The following is a 17,176-nucleotide window of genomic DNA, read 5'->3' as shown; positions in this document are numbered from 1 at the left end:
CAAACCTGTCAGCGCACACTATTGTGACAATGCTGCGACCCATTACTTCTCTATAATGTTGTCTGGGTCAATTTTTGTCCCTTCCAGCTGGATAACCAATAACAATGTCGCTGACGACTGAGGCTCACTTCGGGCTGAGACAAGGCAGCAGAGGCAAAGGAGACACTATCTGTGTGGTGCCCGACCTCTCTGACCTCCAGGAAGATGACTTTGACCTGAACAAGTCCTACCCATGTACTCGGAGTCCGTTGTATAAGAAGAGCCTTTTGGCATTGCAACGTCGTTACCATCCTGATTCTTTGAGAGGTGGGTCTGACTGATGTGGCTGTATTTGAGAGCAGAGCTGAAGTGATTAATCAGTCGACACACAATTAATCCACAACAGTTTTGATGGTGCTTTAAACAATGTATTAAGGGAAATCTTTGAAGTAAATTGAATCTAGTTTTAGACTTTGTTTCCCTTTTTTGAGACAAAAATTGTGAGATCCCAATTTTTAAAATGTCTGTCCACAATTTTTGCTCACAGGTGAACGTTTGGATACATGCACTTCTGTCGCAGAAAGAAATTGCCAGATCTCTAGCTTACATCCTGACTCCCAAGTTTCTGCTGCTTCCCTGCGGCACCCACCCACTGTGTCGGAGACAGAAAAAAGCTTATTTAGTCAGCTAATGTCTGGAGATTTTGGCCTGTCAGGATCTCCATCTGCTCTCAACCCGAACAAAGTCATTTTAACTGTCAACCATAAAACCAGAGAGGTACTGTGTGTGTCTATGTTCAATTAATATGAGCAGTAACGGCTAAACACAATTGGTCAAACAGTACTACAACTTGAGTGTACCCTGGACATGTGTTATGTTAATTTTTCAGATTTTGTCAGCAAATGAGCAGGCCTGCAAACTGTTTGAGTGCACCAGCAATGAACTCATTGGAAAAAAACTGTCCTGTATCTTGAAGAAGACCAGTCAGGTCCTGGAAGAGGCTTTAGAAGAAGATTTTCTGCTAGTTGATGGAACTGTTGAGACTGTATCTGGAAAAGTGGTATGGAATATGCTGACTACAGTCAAATGTCTACACCACCATTGCAAGATTGTGTGTGGGTGGGTGTGTTTTGTGTGTTTAACATGCTACTTTTTCTGTAGGTGGATGCTGTGGCATTGTCAGCAGAGGTGCCAGTGTCTGTGTGTACCCAGAAATGGTCCCAAAATGAGGAGCACTGGCTTGTCATGATGGAACATGTAGAAAGGCTATCAGCCTTTCTGTCCTTTTCACAAGATGTAAGTACATCATCCATTAGCAGATAGATATGTTTCTTCTTTGCAATATTTTTAATAAAATTTCTGGCTTTCCTATCTTTTTAAAACTGTTTTCACAACTTAATTTTGTTGCTTCTTCGATTGAATGCTACAGGGTAATATATTACCATTTTTTAACCCAATGATATAAATCTTTGTTACACTATTGATGTAATCCCTAGGGCAGCATCCTAACCTGCGACTCTGCGTTTGCCCAACTCCATGGATACCACCATCCAGACGAGTTAAAAGGGGTGTCTGTTAAGGAGCTAATCCCTTCTTTACAAATCCCCCTCCACAATAATGCATTGCCCAAAGTAAGCACACTTTACAACTCAAACTGCCCCACTCAGCTAAGGAAAGAATCCATTTCTTAAGCCTTGCTTTTAAGTTTCTGTTCAACAATGTGCTTCTTGGACAGTTCAGGAACATAAAGAAAATAAATTATATCCCACAACATTTTTAGCTCAGGTATTTCTGTAAGTCTGTCATCTTTGACTTTGCTTTTCTTTCCTTCTTTCAGATGCTGAGGGTTCAGAGAGTGTGTGGTAAACGCAGAGACGGAGCATCAGTCCCACTGTGTATCAAACTTCAGGGAGCAGTGGTATGTGGGAGGCCCCAACAACAAAATAGTGGGACTGGATGCACCTTCCCAACAGAGAGCCTGGAAGGATTAGATGCACAGGACAAGCAGCTATCCAAGTCAGAAGGCCCAAAGCCTGAACACTGTGAGCAACCTCATGGAAAAGAGCCATCCTCTGGTAAGATGTTTTTCTTTTTTCAAACTAGGCAAGGACCTAGTACTAGGTCAGAGAGGGATTTAAAAAACATCCAATATTATTCTGGAGAAACTAGTGCATAATCCAGTCTTAGACAGTCTGTATATATTATGCTTCCCAAGCACTTTAAAACACCCTGCAGTGTATATGCTCTCCAGCCTTTTTAATGAGAAACATACAGAAGCGAGGTGAGATCATGTAAACCCCTGATCAAAAAGTAATGAAAAATTGTAGAAACTGTCAAGCACTGATTTTAAAAAAAGTAGTAGAAGTCGAGATGAAACCAACAGGTGAAACATGTGAAAGACATATCCATCATTATTACAGTCCAATTAAAACCATGTATCTCCAAATTTTAGTGATTTAGAATATGTGCTCCTTTGTGGGTTTAGAAAATTCTCCAATTTCTTCAGCCAAATGAATCATTTAAAAACACACTAGGTCTGACAACTGCATTGTCAGAAACCTAAAATCACCTCATAAAATGCTGACAGTTGGAGATGCATGATTTTTACCGTATGGTGACAGAGGAGTGTCATGTCTACCCGATGTAGTGTGTGTAATAGTTGAAGAGAACCCTCAAAAGAATTTGATATTCCTTGTTTAACCAATCCAGTATGCAAAATAATCACTGTAGGGTAAATCTACCAAATATACTGTATATACCCTAAATATTAATACATTTTAATCCAGTAACCAAGTGTGCATCTTCAACGTGTGTTGGGACTCTTACAGAAGTCAAAGTGGACAGCATTGTCATCTCTCCCAGCCCTGCACTGGAGTACTCGGGAACAGTTTGGGTGTTTGCTCCTCTGAGCGGTCTCCTCCTGCTCCACCCTGATGGCTCAATCTACAGCATCCACAACCACCTGGCTCTCAGTCTGTTCGGCTACAACAAGGATGAGCTGCTGAGAAAGGTCAGCCAACATGATCCACTGAACAAAGCTGTTTTTATTGACAACCATGACAACCCCTCACTTCTGTCACGGCCACTTTGTCATCTACAGAGTGTCACGTTTCTGATGCCTGGTTTCTATGGATGGATGTCTGACTTGCACAGCAAGTCCAGCCCCCTCTCCAATTCTCAAGCAAAGGCTAATAAAAGCACAACGTCATCCAAAACATCAGGGAAATCTGGTAAGACTGGTCATGCATTTGTGATGTGTCCAATGAGTGCTGTGATTTTCAAACTGTGCGTCCTGCCTCCCAGGCCATACATGAGAGAGTTTAAGGAGAGGCATGGAGGGAGAGGCAAAGAAAATGCAGGGATAGGTGCATGCCAGTGTTCTTAAAAACAACAGGAAATCTCAGTCTCAGTCAAATCTGAACACACAGATATGATCCACATCATTATCTCTGCTGTCCATCTCGAATAAATGTCAAGAAATCTACTTAGAAAGAACAGAAAATGACACTCCTTATAGCTCCTGAGAATCATCACTCTTTTAGGTTTTCTTCAGAATGAAATGAATCCAGCGATAGGTGTCTGTACATCCATTGCTGCATTGCAAACAGGAACTGCTAATAGTTCTTTCGATATACTCTGAATTATACCAATTTAACAAAATGTAAATGAATGCATGCTGAAGAATACAGGGCTTGAGTTGTAACCCTGCTACAAGCTAAGCCACTGGCAACTCCACAGCAATGCTAGGTTTCGTGTTTACAACCAACAAATCATTGAAACTGTAAACCTCTGGTCTAACCTGCTGCCTAGACATACATAGATTGCATATATTCTTAACATGCAAATGCTGCAAATGTTTCTTTTACTCTGAATTTATCCTGTTGTTTGTTTGTTTGTTTACACTGTGTGTGATTCATACATTTCCTTCTCTCTCTCAGTCCTCGACCCTTCCTCACTGGTAGCTGGTGATATGGCCATGGTGCGTCAGGCTGTTCTGGGAAGGACCTCCACAGGGAGAGGCAGGATCTTCACTGGAACCAGCACCAGGCTGGAGAAACAGGGCAGCGCTTTGTCTACCCTCTCTCCTCCTGCCATCACCTCCACACGTGTGGTTATGTAAGTAGTAATAACTAATAACTTGAGCCTCCTGAATGTTTTGTACTCAATTACCTCATATTTTCAACACATAATAATTTTTGTAAATGTGACTTTGAAAAAAGTTAAACCTGCACAGACAATTGCATGCCAGCAGACATTGGAAATAAAAGATTGACTGAATCTGTGCTCTGTATTTTCACAAATAATGGACAGACAAAAGCTGCTGTAGCAATATCCAGGCACTTAAAAGCAGCAGCAGACTGCATCTATATTTGATGTGTCTGGCAGTAAATCTGAAAACACAACATCTCAATGGTCAAGCCTCATACCCTCTCTTACCCACTCAGCCAATAGATACACTTTAACACAACTTACCACTTTTTATCTTTGTCCTTTTTTTCTGCATCAAGTTTTACAACCAAAGTCACAGTTATTTAGATGCTGCAACCTGAGACCATCATAATTTCACAAATATTGTGAAACACCTGTGAATTGCTATTAACCTTTATATTACCCTTTTATATTATGATTACGACTTTCTCATTCAATCCTGATTGGCATTTAAATTACTTCCAACCATTCCTTCCTCAGGGCTGATGACACTACAGAGCTAATGGAGGCAGCAGCCCAGATTGCTCCCTGCAGTACCGAGCTAGACAGTGCAGACACCACTCAGGCACTCCTCAAGACATTTGCTTGGGTGGAACCTCCAGAAGAAGAGACCTTCTGCCTGGTTCCCTCCGAACCATCACACCATTATCAAGAACAGCAGCTCGGCAGTAGAGTTCATACACATAATCATCTTGCCATCAAAACTGTCCAAGGTATGATGCAGCTAAACTGTTTTTCTGGTTTGGTTACAATAATTTATTTGTAGGTCTTCCTTGTAACTCAAAGACTAAACTGCAACACATATTGGAATGGGTACTGAAACTCTTACCTTGGACGAGATATTCCGCACTATATGCTATGGTTAAAGAATTCATGTTGTTTAGTGATTTCATGCTCCGACCATTTAATCAGTGTTATTTTCTTTTTTCCCCCTCTTTAGACACTCCCTCTCAAAGTGAACATGCTGTTGGCAGGGTGGGTGGCAGCACCTCTCCCAATGAAGGCAAAGACCGCCGCTCATCTGCCTCTGTCCTCCAAGACTCCAGCTTTGAGGTCATCTCACTGGAGAGCAGGTAAGGGCAGAAGCTGCAAGTCTTTGTTTTGAGAGACCATGTTATTTATCACCAAAATATACAACTACCTTTAACCTCATTTGCATGTAATCACCCTATCTGACGTCTAATTGTTAAGACAGCCCTTCTAATATATCAGTAACCAAAGCTAAAAGTCAAATGGGTCACTGCTCATAATAATAATTCACTAAAGAATGCAAAATGGTGAAAATGTTTTTCACCATCCATAGTACTTTAGTGCCAGCAAATTGTTTGGAAGAAAATATCTCTCTCCTGGCACGACAACCAAAGTAATGCCATAACATCCATTTGGACTAAACAACATTTCACTTCATTCATTTAGAGGCAAATAACCACTGAAATTAGCCTTCATTTCCAATAATGTGGTTGTGATGCAGTCCTTATTGTTAATGACATGCCATGTTGAGTTTGGACATAAAACTGCTTCAGGTGCTCCTCACCTCATTTTGATGAAATAATGGCATCTGGGTCTGTTTAATCTGAAAAGAATGGTGCCCGGTGTTTGCTCTTCAGTTCATCAAAATTCCATTTCCCAGGTCTTCCTCCGGATTCTGTGAAAAGTTTGCAGGTTATGCTGGTTCAGATCCAGGCCAGGCAGAGGACTCCTGCTCAGCACACATAGTGGACTCAGCCAGCTGTTTCCTGGACCTTAACAGTAACGGTGATCTGGTGACCCGGGCCCTGGCTGACCTACATCTGAGTGGTAGCACAGAGCTGCTCAGCGGTGGAGGGTACAATGACGATAACCAACACTCCATGACATCCTGCGATACAGCTGAACTTCTGCGTACACCTTCCCCGTGCGTGGTAGAGTCTGACCAGGAAGCAGAGCCTGTTGAGACTGGGAATGCTGGTCAAGAGGTCAGAGACGGTTCAAGAGAAGAGCAAGGAGAAAAAAAGCAGGACGAGGATCAGCCCACAGGTTTCTGCATGCAAATGAATGATGGGATTCAGTCACTGTCAGACATTCCTGCCACATCTACTCCTAAGAAACTGAAGGTGAATGGATACACCCCATCTTTAGATGGTACACAGATACTGGAGGGGCGATATGAAGTAAGCGCCTACCACAGAGATGGCACGAGAGTAGGTTTGTACTACTACAATTGTTCATCTGTTTCCCTTACAAAAAGAACATCTGTTAGTGTGTGCTTCATGTGTTACATAAAGCAATAAGGCTTCAACCAGTGCCTTATTTTCTCTCCAGATGTGCAGTGTGATGTGTGCAGGACTAACCTCCCTGACAGAGGCTCCATGTTCTGTGTGTGGATAAGTCGGTCTTGCCAGCAGGGGACACTGTTGCAAACAGATCCGTCGCTGCATAACCAGTCAGGAGCCAGTCTAGGAGAGGTCAGGGGCCCTGAACACATCAACCCATCAACACATAAAAGCTGTCGTGCTGCTTTCAACTCATCAGTCTTTACTCTTTGTTCTCCTTTTTAGCGAATAGGTGAAGGCGGTCATGGGGAGGCTTTACGCTCCACCATGGATCTAGAGCAGTCTCGAGCCTGTGACGGGCAGTTTGAAGAAGAGTACCAGCCTCTTAAAGCCGTGGGTAAAGGGGCCTTCGGTTTTGTCTGGAAGGCAATAAGACGCTGTGATGGACAAGAAGTAAGACAGAATTTGCATAAAGCAAAAACATATCCCATTCCTACATATACGGTAGACATCACTTTCTATTTAGAAGTATTTGACATCAATTGTTATCACATGAAAACTAAGATAAACCATTAGATTTTTGAGGGTAATGTGACCGTGATGATGTGGCCTCTTTTACTGTATTTTCTAAATTTGCAGGTGGTAGTGAAGTTCATTAGCAAGGCCAGGATAGTGAATGACTGCTGGGTAGATGATCCCATGCTGGGACGAGTCAGCCAGGAGATTGCCATCCTGACACGAGTACAGCACCACAATATAGTCAAGGTAACTGGGTTGTTACATCAGAATCTTTAACACACAAGGTTGAAAAATTGTTCATTTCATATGCTAAATATTTTGCTCAATAGGTGCTGGAGGTGTTTGAGAATGGGAGTTACTTCCAGATGGTGATGGAGAAACATGGAGATGGCTTGGACCTTTTTGAATTCATAGACATGCAGCCGAGGCTGGATGAGCCGCTGGCCAGCTACATCTTTAGACAGGTGCGTACAAGGCAAAGAAACTGCACGCGACAGGAGAATGGGCTCTGAAATGAGAAGGGATCATCTGTTCCTTGTTAAACTGAAGGTCTTCTCTCTTCCCAGCTTGTGGCCGCCGTCTTCTATCTGAGGACTAAGAACATCCTTCACAGGGACATTAAAGATGAGAACATCATCATCGACAAATTTTTCCACATTCGACTGATTGACTTTGGCTCTGCTACCATGATGGCTCCCAGGAAGCTCTTTTACAATTTCTGTGGCACACTTGAGTACTGCTCTCCAGAGGTGCTTCAGGGGAACCCGTACGTACACAGTATCTGAGACTGACCCGTGGAATTTGTTCTTTTTCATTCAGCATCAAATAGGACATTTTATAATGGGCTCCTTTTTATAGATGGTTTAGGTCAAGGCAGGATTAACTATCTTTGTGATTGCACAGCTCGCTCAAAACATTTAACCTGACAGCAGAATCTAGGTCACATCACTGCTTTCCAGTCCTATATGGCTCATTAACCATTACGATGTACATTTAAACTATAGGTACCTTCAAGGATGCTGATCGTAAAGTTAGAAAAGCCATACACAGACACTAATTTAGCTGATTAAAGAAATGCTGCCATGTTTTCCTTATTGCCAAGTATAAGCTCATTTTAATTGTTGTATGCTTCCTTGTCGGGGTTCTGTTGCAGCTATGAGGGTCCAGAGCTGGAGATGTGGTCTCTCGGTGTGTTGCTCTACACTCTGCTATTCAGTGAGAATCCTTTCTGTGGTGTGGGGGAGATCCTGGGCGCCAAATTAAAGCCCCCGTTCCCCCTCTCTCCAGGTATGCTGCTGGCTGCAAATAGTTTTCATTGACTGTCACACAGATAAAATCACCCTTTCAGTTTCCAAAAACATCTCTGTGCTGAAATTTGTCTATGTGGACTCTCAGACCTGCATGGTTTGTTATGTGGGCTGCTGCACCCCGATCCGACTCGGAGAATGACTCTGGACCAGCTGCTGCTGAAGCCCTGGATCAGCCAGCCCATCTCCCTGGCAGAGTACAACTGGGCAGAGGTGGTCCCTGCTACTCAGAGCTACTGTAAGTTCTTTAACACAAGGGTTAGACTGACTATGGTCAGCCATCTTTTCCTCTTCACACATGATGAGGTTCCACCTGTAATTTAGCATCACTTTCTGAGTACATTTGTTTTTTGCAATATCTGGCTGGGCTTGTGTAGTTATGTGTATTTTAGTACTTCTAAAATGAAACAAAACTCATCGGTGGAAATTTGTGATGACACCCTTTTCTTTATGTAGAAGTTACCATAGTGAATTTATCACTATTTTTAGACACTACAGATTAATCAGAGTAGAGCTCATGCACTCAGGACCCTCTCCTCTTTTAACAGGCTCACCACAGCACCAGGAGTTCAGTCCCAAAGTGTACGTAGATCAAGGCTTGTTCCCAGATCAGTGTGATGAGACACTTCCTGATGATGAAGAGGATGAGGAAGATGAGGAAAACAGGTTGTCAATGGTGGCCCTGGAAACGGAGCTCCAGAAGTACCTCCATGAGGATTAGAGACTGAATTAAAAGGGAGTGGAGCCCAACCATCCGTCCAGCATTTAGCCTGCAGCAGTGCAAAGAGGACACGAAGTGCAAAATGAGAAAAGGGAAGCTTGTTTTAATCCAAGGCTACAAGCAAACACTACTTTTAGAGACAAACCTTTGCCTTTTTTGAAGTATACACAGTGTTTTACCAAGTGTAATGAATATCCTTGTCAAGCTGCTGTGGGTCAACATGTGCTTGTTGACATGTTTGTGATTATTGAGTGCAAAACAGGAAAGCAAACACATCATGATGTACCTGCAGTTTTGTTTCCTCTTATTTAATCTACATTTTATTTATTATTTGCATTTAAGGGAAATTTAAAGCATTAGATTTTTGTCATGTTTTACAGGGATCCAGCTTTGCCACCAAAACCAACAAGTGACCAGAACAACCTGAGTTGTTTACCTCAGAGACACCATGCTGAGAACTTTGACTAAAGTTAAAGGGAATAGTTTTATTGGTCCAACTTCTGTTCAGTAATGACCAGTGTTTGATTTTAATCTTGAATGTTTTAATTAAAAATTGTAAGTATATTTACAATATTTTATCTATTTATTTTTAATAAATATTTTATCACAAACTTTAACATTTTCAGAATAAGGACCGAGGAGTTGCGTGTCAAACAAAACTGTTGGAAGTTTTTGTTTGTCATTCATTTTATTTGAATTTGATTTTTTCACATTGCAGTTTCTACTATTGTCAGAAATCTGGAAAAACCCCAGTTTTGGAAGTACTACATATCGACTTCTGTTATAGTTATTAATAGTTATGTTCTACCATATAAATTGTAGGTATAGTCCCACATAAGTGAGAGTGATTTTATAAATGTAGAATAAATATTTGGTTGTTTCCCAGCTCATGACAATAAAGGTTTAAGTTTAAAGGAAAGAAACAAGTGAAGTTATTTTCTGTTGTCGTCTGCGTCTGCAATCAGTTTGTTCAAATCACAAATCTGGATCAACAGCCATCTGTTTTATGTACTCTCAGCTCATCTCCTCTTTGATTAAACCCATCAGTAATGGTTTGTATCTGTCTATAATAGAAAACACTGAAGATGTCTAATTTCCACTTCTGCTGTTCATGCGCTCTTCGTCATATAAGCAGAGCGTAGCGGAACCTTCGTCCTCTGCTCGCTGTTCTCAGTCGGAAGTACAAGTCCGACGGACAGGCATGAGTCTCCGAGCTGCTGCGCGTCAGGTGATTCTAAGTGCTATGAAACGCGATGGTTTTTAATCATGTAACTTAATATAAAATCAATGTGTTGTTAGAGGTTAATTTTAATGAGCAACTAACACACTTGAGAATATTGGAGGAGCCAAAGACACAAACCTCTGCTCTGTAACCTTCATGTTTGCTAACTTAAGCTAATGATGTTTCTTCTAACTTCTCTTTCATTTGTGTACAGCCATAACAGTGACCACTGTCCTGTTCTGACTCTTCACCGTAGTTGAACCACAGGAATTAAACCTGAAACATAACTGCTGTGTCTTTTATGTCATCATTTGTCTTCCTCAGGTTCTCCTCTGGACTGTGAGAAATGCCACCTCTTCTGTATTCAGTCCACCTCGGTTTGGGAGATGCCACCTCCAGCCTGCATGCACGAGGTGCTCATTGTTGTGTTCCTCCAGCAGCCAGAGCCCTCTGCAGCCAGCACAACACAGCCATGAGCTCGGTCCTCTATCCAGGAAGCCAGTCCCAGAGCTGTCCCTACGCTCTTTGCTCGATATGGGATTCACAGACATGCAGGCAGAGCAGGTCTATGATGCCGTGTCCAAAGTCAGAGGAGGAAGTGCTGCCAAACATGCTCTGTCAACTCTGACAGCTCTGCTCATGTTGGGCCTCAATCCGTCCAGTGTGCTGAAGCTGCTGGAGAAATGTCCTGAACTTTACACGGCCAAGGAATCGCTGCTTCAGCAGCGCATAGGCAACCTGCGGAAACTAGGGTTAGTGGAAGGTGAGATCAGGATCAGCAGCACAGTTTATCGTAATATTGTTAAGTTTCTCATGCTCAGATTACTTGATATTAATGGGATGCTGTGTTTTATTGTCCATCTGTTATTTTTCCCCTTGTCCCCCTTTAGGCAGTCTTCAGAGAGTAGTGGCCCACTACCCCCAGATCCTGACGGTGCCTGTTAAGACAGTAAAAAGTGTGGTGGTGTTCCTCAGAGAAAAGTGCCTGTTTACCGTCCATCAGGTCACAGACATCCTCAGAGATAGTCCGTCCATAGTGCTGGAAAACATGGGTCAGCTGGATTACAAGTTTCAGGTCAGCATGTAAACAAAACAAGACAGGAATGAGAGATGGTTGGCACTAAAGGGTGTTTTATAAACTAACTTATGAGACATACAGTAGTAGTAAATTTAAATATGAAAGTCATTGGTTCCACCCTCTCGAATGTCAATTTTGGAAAATTAGAGTTAGGGGTTAGGACAAAACAAGCACATTTTAGACATAACCTTCCTATGAAATAGATAATTAACCAATGAATCGAATTTGAATTATGAAACGTCAGGTCAATAGAGTCGGCCAACAGTTCGCAGGGTAAAGTGCTCTTTGCACTGTAGACTGTAGATTTATTGACTTCCTCAAAACTTGGCCAAACATATCAAAGGCCACTATAGCTGTAAAAGACAACACACTGTTCACATAAGCTGTGTCCCAATTCAAATTGGACAGTAATTACATGCAGTATACACTATCTACTAATTTTCATAGTGTATTGACTTTTTTTTTCCCTGCTGTGAGCTGCAGCTGCAGCCTTGCAGACTTTTCAGGTACATAGTTAAAAACGACTTACTTATGTACAGTTGGGACAAAGCTGTAGCACTCCCTCTGGTGGTCATAATTTAACTCAACAGTCGACTGTCTCTACAGAATGGAACATTATTTGCCGTTAAATATCTCATATATGCTATGAATATGCCATAACAGTAAATATAGTATTTGGTGAGTTATTGTCTTGCTGTAAGTGCTTTGTATTTGCATAACATCTCGTATTGTAAGTCAATATTTGAGGTCTCCTTCTAGTATTTTTCTGGCATTCCAGACTGATAATTATTGTTTGTAACCGCATGTTTTAACCCATCTGTCCACAGTACGTCTACTTCCGAATGGGTGTCAAACAGGCGGAGATGGTGAAGTCCAGGTTGTTCCGTTTCACTTTGGACGAGGTGCGCCATCGACACTGCTTCCTGGAGCGCAGGGGTCTGTATCAAACCCCAGACAAGAAAGGACAGACGACCATCGTCAACCCCAAACTGGAGAGCATCCTTAACGCTGACCAGAAAACCTTCCTCACCCAAGTTGCCATGGCGTCAGCAGAGGAGTATGATGTATTTAAGAGACTGGTGGCAAGGGAATGGCAGAAAGAGGAGCGGCAGCAGGGCGGCTTTGAAGCCAACAGCGATGATGATGATGATGAGGAGGAGGATGAAGAAGATGCAGAGGCTGAAGGAAAAAGTGCATACAGGAAGAGGAGGAAGAAATGACAGTGGAGGGGGGGACTGAGAAAACTTAGAACAATTAAAAGAGGAACTTACATGATTAGAAAGAATTACGTGTGTGATGGTGACCAATGAAATGTTTGTTGAACTCTGACTCGTCATCATGTTCCAGAAATTCTTATCTAAAATACACATGGAAACATAATGTGGTTATTTTACCTCGCTTGTTCTCTTTTGAATGCACCCATGATGGCAACAGATTGGAGTGACGCTCCCGGTTTGAAGTTGATTTCTGTGTTTATCTAAGTGGACGCATCAGGACGTGAGATGTGATGACGTCAGTGTGACATTAGGCTGACGGATGACTTTCTGTCAGGTGTGAACATTTTCTCCCGTACATGCCACTGTCAAAAAAAGGTTTATGCCTTTCCTTTAGTGACCCCAGAGCAATTTCTGAGGCTTAATTGCCTTGACGCTCGGTGCAGTGAAATTAAGAGGGAAATATAAATCTAATCAATCAGTCAGTAAGCTAGATGGTTTTCAAATGAGCTCTTACAACCACATTGGATTTAAAACATTTTGGGTAGAAAGCACTGAAAAAGCAACAGGATGAGGAGCAGCTTAGAGGATGAAAGCTCCACCCCGTTACTATGTGTGCGGCCAAGTGGCCGTAGCTCTCTCCATGCTTATATTATCTGTAAGAGTCAACAAAGAGCATCAGATAAGTCCAGCAGGTGAGACGAGTCGTACAAAACGCCCATTGATTTATAGAAGCGTCGGGCCCTATGGATGTGCAACGCATAGAGGGTCCTCCGTTCAGGACATCAGGTAAGAAAACGTACCTTTGATCAATCAATAATTTGTTAATAGGTGTGTCAGCACAAGGTTTGAACAGAAGCAAGCGATTTTCTGCTCAAGTGTGGGCGTATTTGTAAGCATTTAGGGGAGTGGCAGCAGCATTATCATGTTTGTATTTTTCTCCTGGAAGCTTAATTTTATCCATTAAATACTGATACCCCACCAAAAAGTGTAGGTAAATTTATGTACATTAAAAATTTACAAAAACATTAAACTGCAACTTGCATCAGTTGTTTTTTTTACATTGAGTTAATTATATCTTGATTTACATAATACAAAATTATACTTAAAGGGCAGAGTTCATTTTTATATTGTGATTTTATGTTTGAATTTGGCAAAGTGCTGGCTTCTCATTTGAATAATGAGCTGAGCTGTTTGATCTGGACTGTAAAACTACTGTAAGAGGAGCATTGCAATAGTTAGATTAATGTCAATTTGAGTCAACCAAAGCAGTGCATGGAAAATGTGCATATTATAGGTTTTCCCAGCCAGATGACGGATATACACTCCCCTCCAAAAGTATTGGAACAGTGAGGCCAATTCCTTTATTTTTGCTGTAGACTGAAAACATTTGGGTTTGACATCAAAAGATGAATATGAGACAAGAGATCAACATTTCAGCTTTTATTTCCAGGTATTTACATCTGGATCTGATACACAACTTAGAAGTTAGCACCTTTTGTTTGAACCCACCCATTTTTCATGTGAGCAAAAGTATTGGAACATGTGACTGACAGGTGTGTTTTGTTGCCCTGGTGTGTCCTGTTACATTGATTATTCAAACAATAAATAGCGCTGAATGTCTACGTTCAGTTTCAGATTTGGGTTTTGCCTGTGCAGACTGCATTTATAGTTAGAGGTGTAACCAACAAGAAAACCAGAGAGCTGTCCATGGGTGAAAAACAAGCAATTGTGAAGCTGAGAGAAGATGGAAAATCAATCAGAGCCATTGCACAAACATTGGCCATAGCCAGTACAACCATTTGGAATGTCCTGGAGAAGAAAGAAACCACTGGTGTACTAAGTAACAGACGTCGAACAGGTAGACCAAGGAAAATAGCAGCAGTTGATGACAGAAACATTGTGAGAGCTGTAAAGAAAGACCCTAAAACAACTGTTGACATCAGCATCAACCTCCAGAGAGCAGGAGAGAAGGTGTCACAGTCTACTGTTCGCAGAAGACTTCATGAACAAAAGTACAGAGGCCACACCAGAAGATGCAAACCAGTCATTAGCAAGAAGAATAGGGATTTGCCAAAAAGTCCGGAGACAAGCCTAAAAATTCTGGGACAAAGTTTTATGGACTGATGAGCCAAAGATGAACCTTTACCAAAGTGATGGAAAGGCTAAAGTTTGGAGAAAGAGAGGATCTGCTCATGATCCCAAACATACAAGCTCCTCTGTGAAACACAGTGGAGGTCATGTCATGGCTTCTTCTGGGATGGGCTCATTCATCTTCATTGATGATGTAACACATGATGGCAGCAGCAAAATGAACTCAGAAGTCTACAGAGACATTTTGTCTGCCAATTTAAAGAAAGATGCAACCAAACTGATTGGGAGATCCTTCATGGTGCAGCAAGATAATGATTCAAAACACACTGCCAAAACAACAAAGGAGTTCATCAGGGGCAAGAAGTGGGAGGTCAAGTCAATCTCCAGACTTCAACCCTATAGAGCATGCATTTTACCTGCTAAAGAGCAGACTGAAGGGAGAAACCCCCCAAAACAAACCACAACTGAAAGAGGCTGCGGTGAAAGCCTGGAAAAGCATCACAAAAGCAGAATGCAAAAGTTTGGTGATGTCAGTGGGTCACAGGCTTGATACAGTTATTGCAAGCAAAGGATTTGCAACTAAATATTAAGTCTTTTCACGTTAATCTATTTTAAGTCTATCTGTTCCAATAATGCTATCTTCTAAGTTGTGTATCAGATCCAGATGTAAATACCTGGAAATAAAAGCTGAAATGTTGATCTCTTGTCTCATATTCATCTTTTGATGTCAAACCCAAATGTTTTCAGTCTACAGCAAAAATAAAGGAACTGGCCTCACTGTTCCAATACTTTTGGAGGGGAGTGTATGACCACATAGAGAGAGAAAGGACAATAAAGACTTCAAAAGTCACTGGTTTTTTTTTTGTCATTCCCTCAAGAGGATGTTTGATCTTAGATGGTATTAGGATCACAGTGTGCTTTACCAATTACAAGAAAAAAACAACAAAATGTGTGATTGTTGATATTGATGGTGTTTTCAATCACAGGAAATTGCCAGAGGAACTAATCAGCGCACCCTAAAACACACCTCAGTCAGAGCATCAGCGTCCCCATAACACAAAAGACAGAATGGCATCATCAGTGCCCATTTCAAACCTCACACAGGAGTGGGTGGAGAGCCTGCAGAGGTGGCACCTAGAACTGTTTTTCATCCCCACCATAGTCAGCACTCTGGCCACCCTGCTCGCCAACCCTGTTCTCCTGACGTGCATCTTTCTGTCCCGTGCCTTGCGCCAGGAGACGCGTTACCTGCTGGTGGCCAACACCCTGATGGCAGACATGCTCTTCCTCATCCTCAACCTGACCACGGGGATCTGTACCATCGCGGGAGCTCAGATGCAGTGGCTGGTTTGTGAGCTGGTCACAGCAGTCACTGTCACCGCCTACTGCTGTGCCATCCTCACTGTCACCCTCATGGTGGCCGACACCTACGCAGCGGTTCGCTGGCCTCTCCGTTACCATGACATTCTTCCACCCGCCCGCATCCACCGCATACTGGTGGGGGTGTGGGTGCTGGCGGCCATATATCCTTTCACCCTGGTGATCATGATGCAGGTGGAGAGGGGAAATCCCCAAGAAAAGGTGTCTGTGTGCCTGGTCATCATCTCCCTCGGCTTCCTTCAGCTCACGGACAGGGTGGGGATCCACATCTACTTCTTTGTCGCTGCACTCATCTGTTCTTTACTCATTTTTTACTGCTACATTAGGCTCTACATGATAACAAGGACCCATGGCATCTGGCAGAGCCGCTTCTCCAGGGCCCGGATCACGCTGCTGGCTCATGGGATGCTGCTCCTGCTGTACTTTGCCCCTGGCTTTGTTTTCACCCTGGAACTCTCCCTGTTCCACAGGGAAGACATAAGTTATGATGTCCGTGTGTGGGTCAGCACAGTCAATATGTGTGTTTTCATGTTGCTGCCCAGGTTGTTTGCTCCATACCTGTATGGGCTGAGGTACAGGGAGCTCTCCGATACCCTAATGCACCTGCTTCACCAGAAAAGGAGACTCAGCCAGGTCACAGTTTCATAAAGACGCCCAAAAAACAAAGTCGGGATTTTAGAAATACTGAGGTCATGAGTCCAAATTCCCCCACCAAAAGAAATCTTTATTTCTTTTACATTTTCTATCACTATTTTCTATTCACATTTCAAATAAATGGTTTGTTTGTGTGTATTGTCTAAATACTAGTTCAAAATATTCTCTGCAACACCAGGAATGTGAGTCTGGTAGAGAACCAATAAAATCCCTTTGTTTTATCTTATTTCTTTGTCCTACAGCAGTCAAATGTAAGAGTGGTGACTCTAAAACACCATGTGTAATTTGTGTGTAAATATAGGACAAAAAACTCCTCCTCAGCTTGTTAAAACCCCTAAATTCTCAGAAACAACACAGAGGACGCGTCCTTTGTGTTCTCAGTGGTAGCTTCAGCTTCAGGTTGCTGGCCCGTCCATGATTAACACCATATGGTATTTGCTACATTCAGTAATTCAGCATCCCTGCCAAGTCCAGTCTTTGCTTTTGTGTGTGTTTAAAGCATTTAAACTGTCAGAGTTTGTGCTAAGCAGGGTTTCTGGATGCTTGC

General features: G+C 42.4%; 3 protein-coding genes across 3 annotated transcripts; all 3 read left to right on the top strand.

Annotated features, from left to right (window-relative positions):
* Positions 1 to 104: 104 nt before the first annotated feature.
* pask (PAS domain containing serine/threonine kinase) lies at positions 105 to 9,729 on the top strand. Its single transcript, XM_070845619.1, has 20 exons — positions 105 to 306; positions 527 to 756; positions 869 to 1,039; positions 1,141 to 1,275; positions 1,476 to 1,610; positions 1,817 to 2,054; positions 2,808 to 2,989; positions 3,080 to 3,209; positions 3,918 to 4,095; positions 4,669 to 4,856; positions 5,129 to 5,261; positions 5,819 to 6,372; positions 6,490 to 6,632; positions 6,726 to 6,893; positions 7,080 to 7,205; positions 7,289 to 7,423; positions 7,526 to 7,725; positions 8,113 to 8,246; positions 8,355 to 8,504; positions 8,815 to 9,729. The coding sequence occupies exons 1-20, from the start codon at positions 105 to 107 to the stop codon at positions 8,985 to 8,987; spliced, it is 3,705 nt and encodes a 1,234-aa protein (XP_070701720.1). The 3' UTR covers positions 8,988 to 9,729.
* Positions 9,730 to 10,181: 452 nt separating this feature from the next.
* On the top strand, positions 10,182 to 12,667 carry mterf4 (mitochondrial transcription termination factor 4). The gene is made up of 4 exons (XM_070844863.1): positions 10,182 to 10,215; positions 10,534 to 10,972; positions 11,100 to 11,284; positions 12,115 to 12,667. Exons 1-4 carry the CDS (start codon positions 10,189 to 10,191, stop codon positions 12,505 to 12,507), a joined length of 1,044 nt encoding a protein of 347 aa, XP_070700964.1. The 5' UTR covers positions 10,182 to 10,188; the 3' UTR covers positions 12,508 to 12,667.
* A 2,996-nt stretch (positions 12,668 to 15,663) lies between these two features.
* LOC139214785 (probable G-protein coupled receptor 148) lies at positions 15,664 to 16,775 on the top strand. Its single transcript, XM_070845706.1, has one exon. It carries the CDS (start codon positions 15,664 to 15,666, stop codon positions 16,621 to 16,623), a length of 960 nt encoding a protein of 319 aa, XP_070701807.1. The 3' UTR covers positions 16,624 to 16,775.
* Positions 16,776 to 17,176: the final 401 nt, after the last annotated feature.

The sequence above is a fragment of the Pempheris klunzingeri genome, chromosome 15, assembly GCF_042242105.1.
Source record: "Pempheris klunzingeri isolate RE-2024b chromosome 15, fPemKlu1.hap1, whole genome shotgun sequence".
Classification (NCBI taxonomy): Eukaryota; Metazoa; Chordata; class Actinopteri; order Acropomatiformes; family Pempheridae; genus Pempheris; species Pempheris klunzingeri.
The sequence above is the reverse complement of the archived record's forward strand: the minus strand, read 5'-3'. Positions and strand labels throughout refer to the sequence as shown.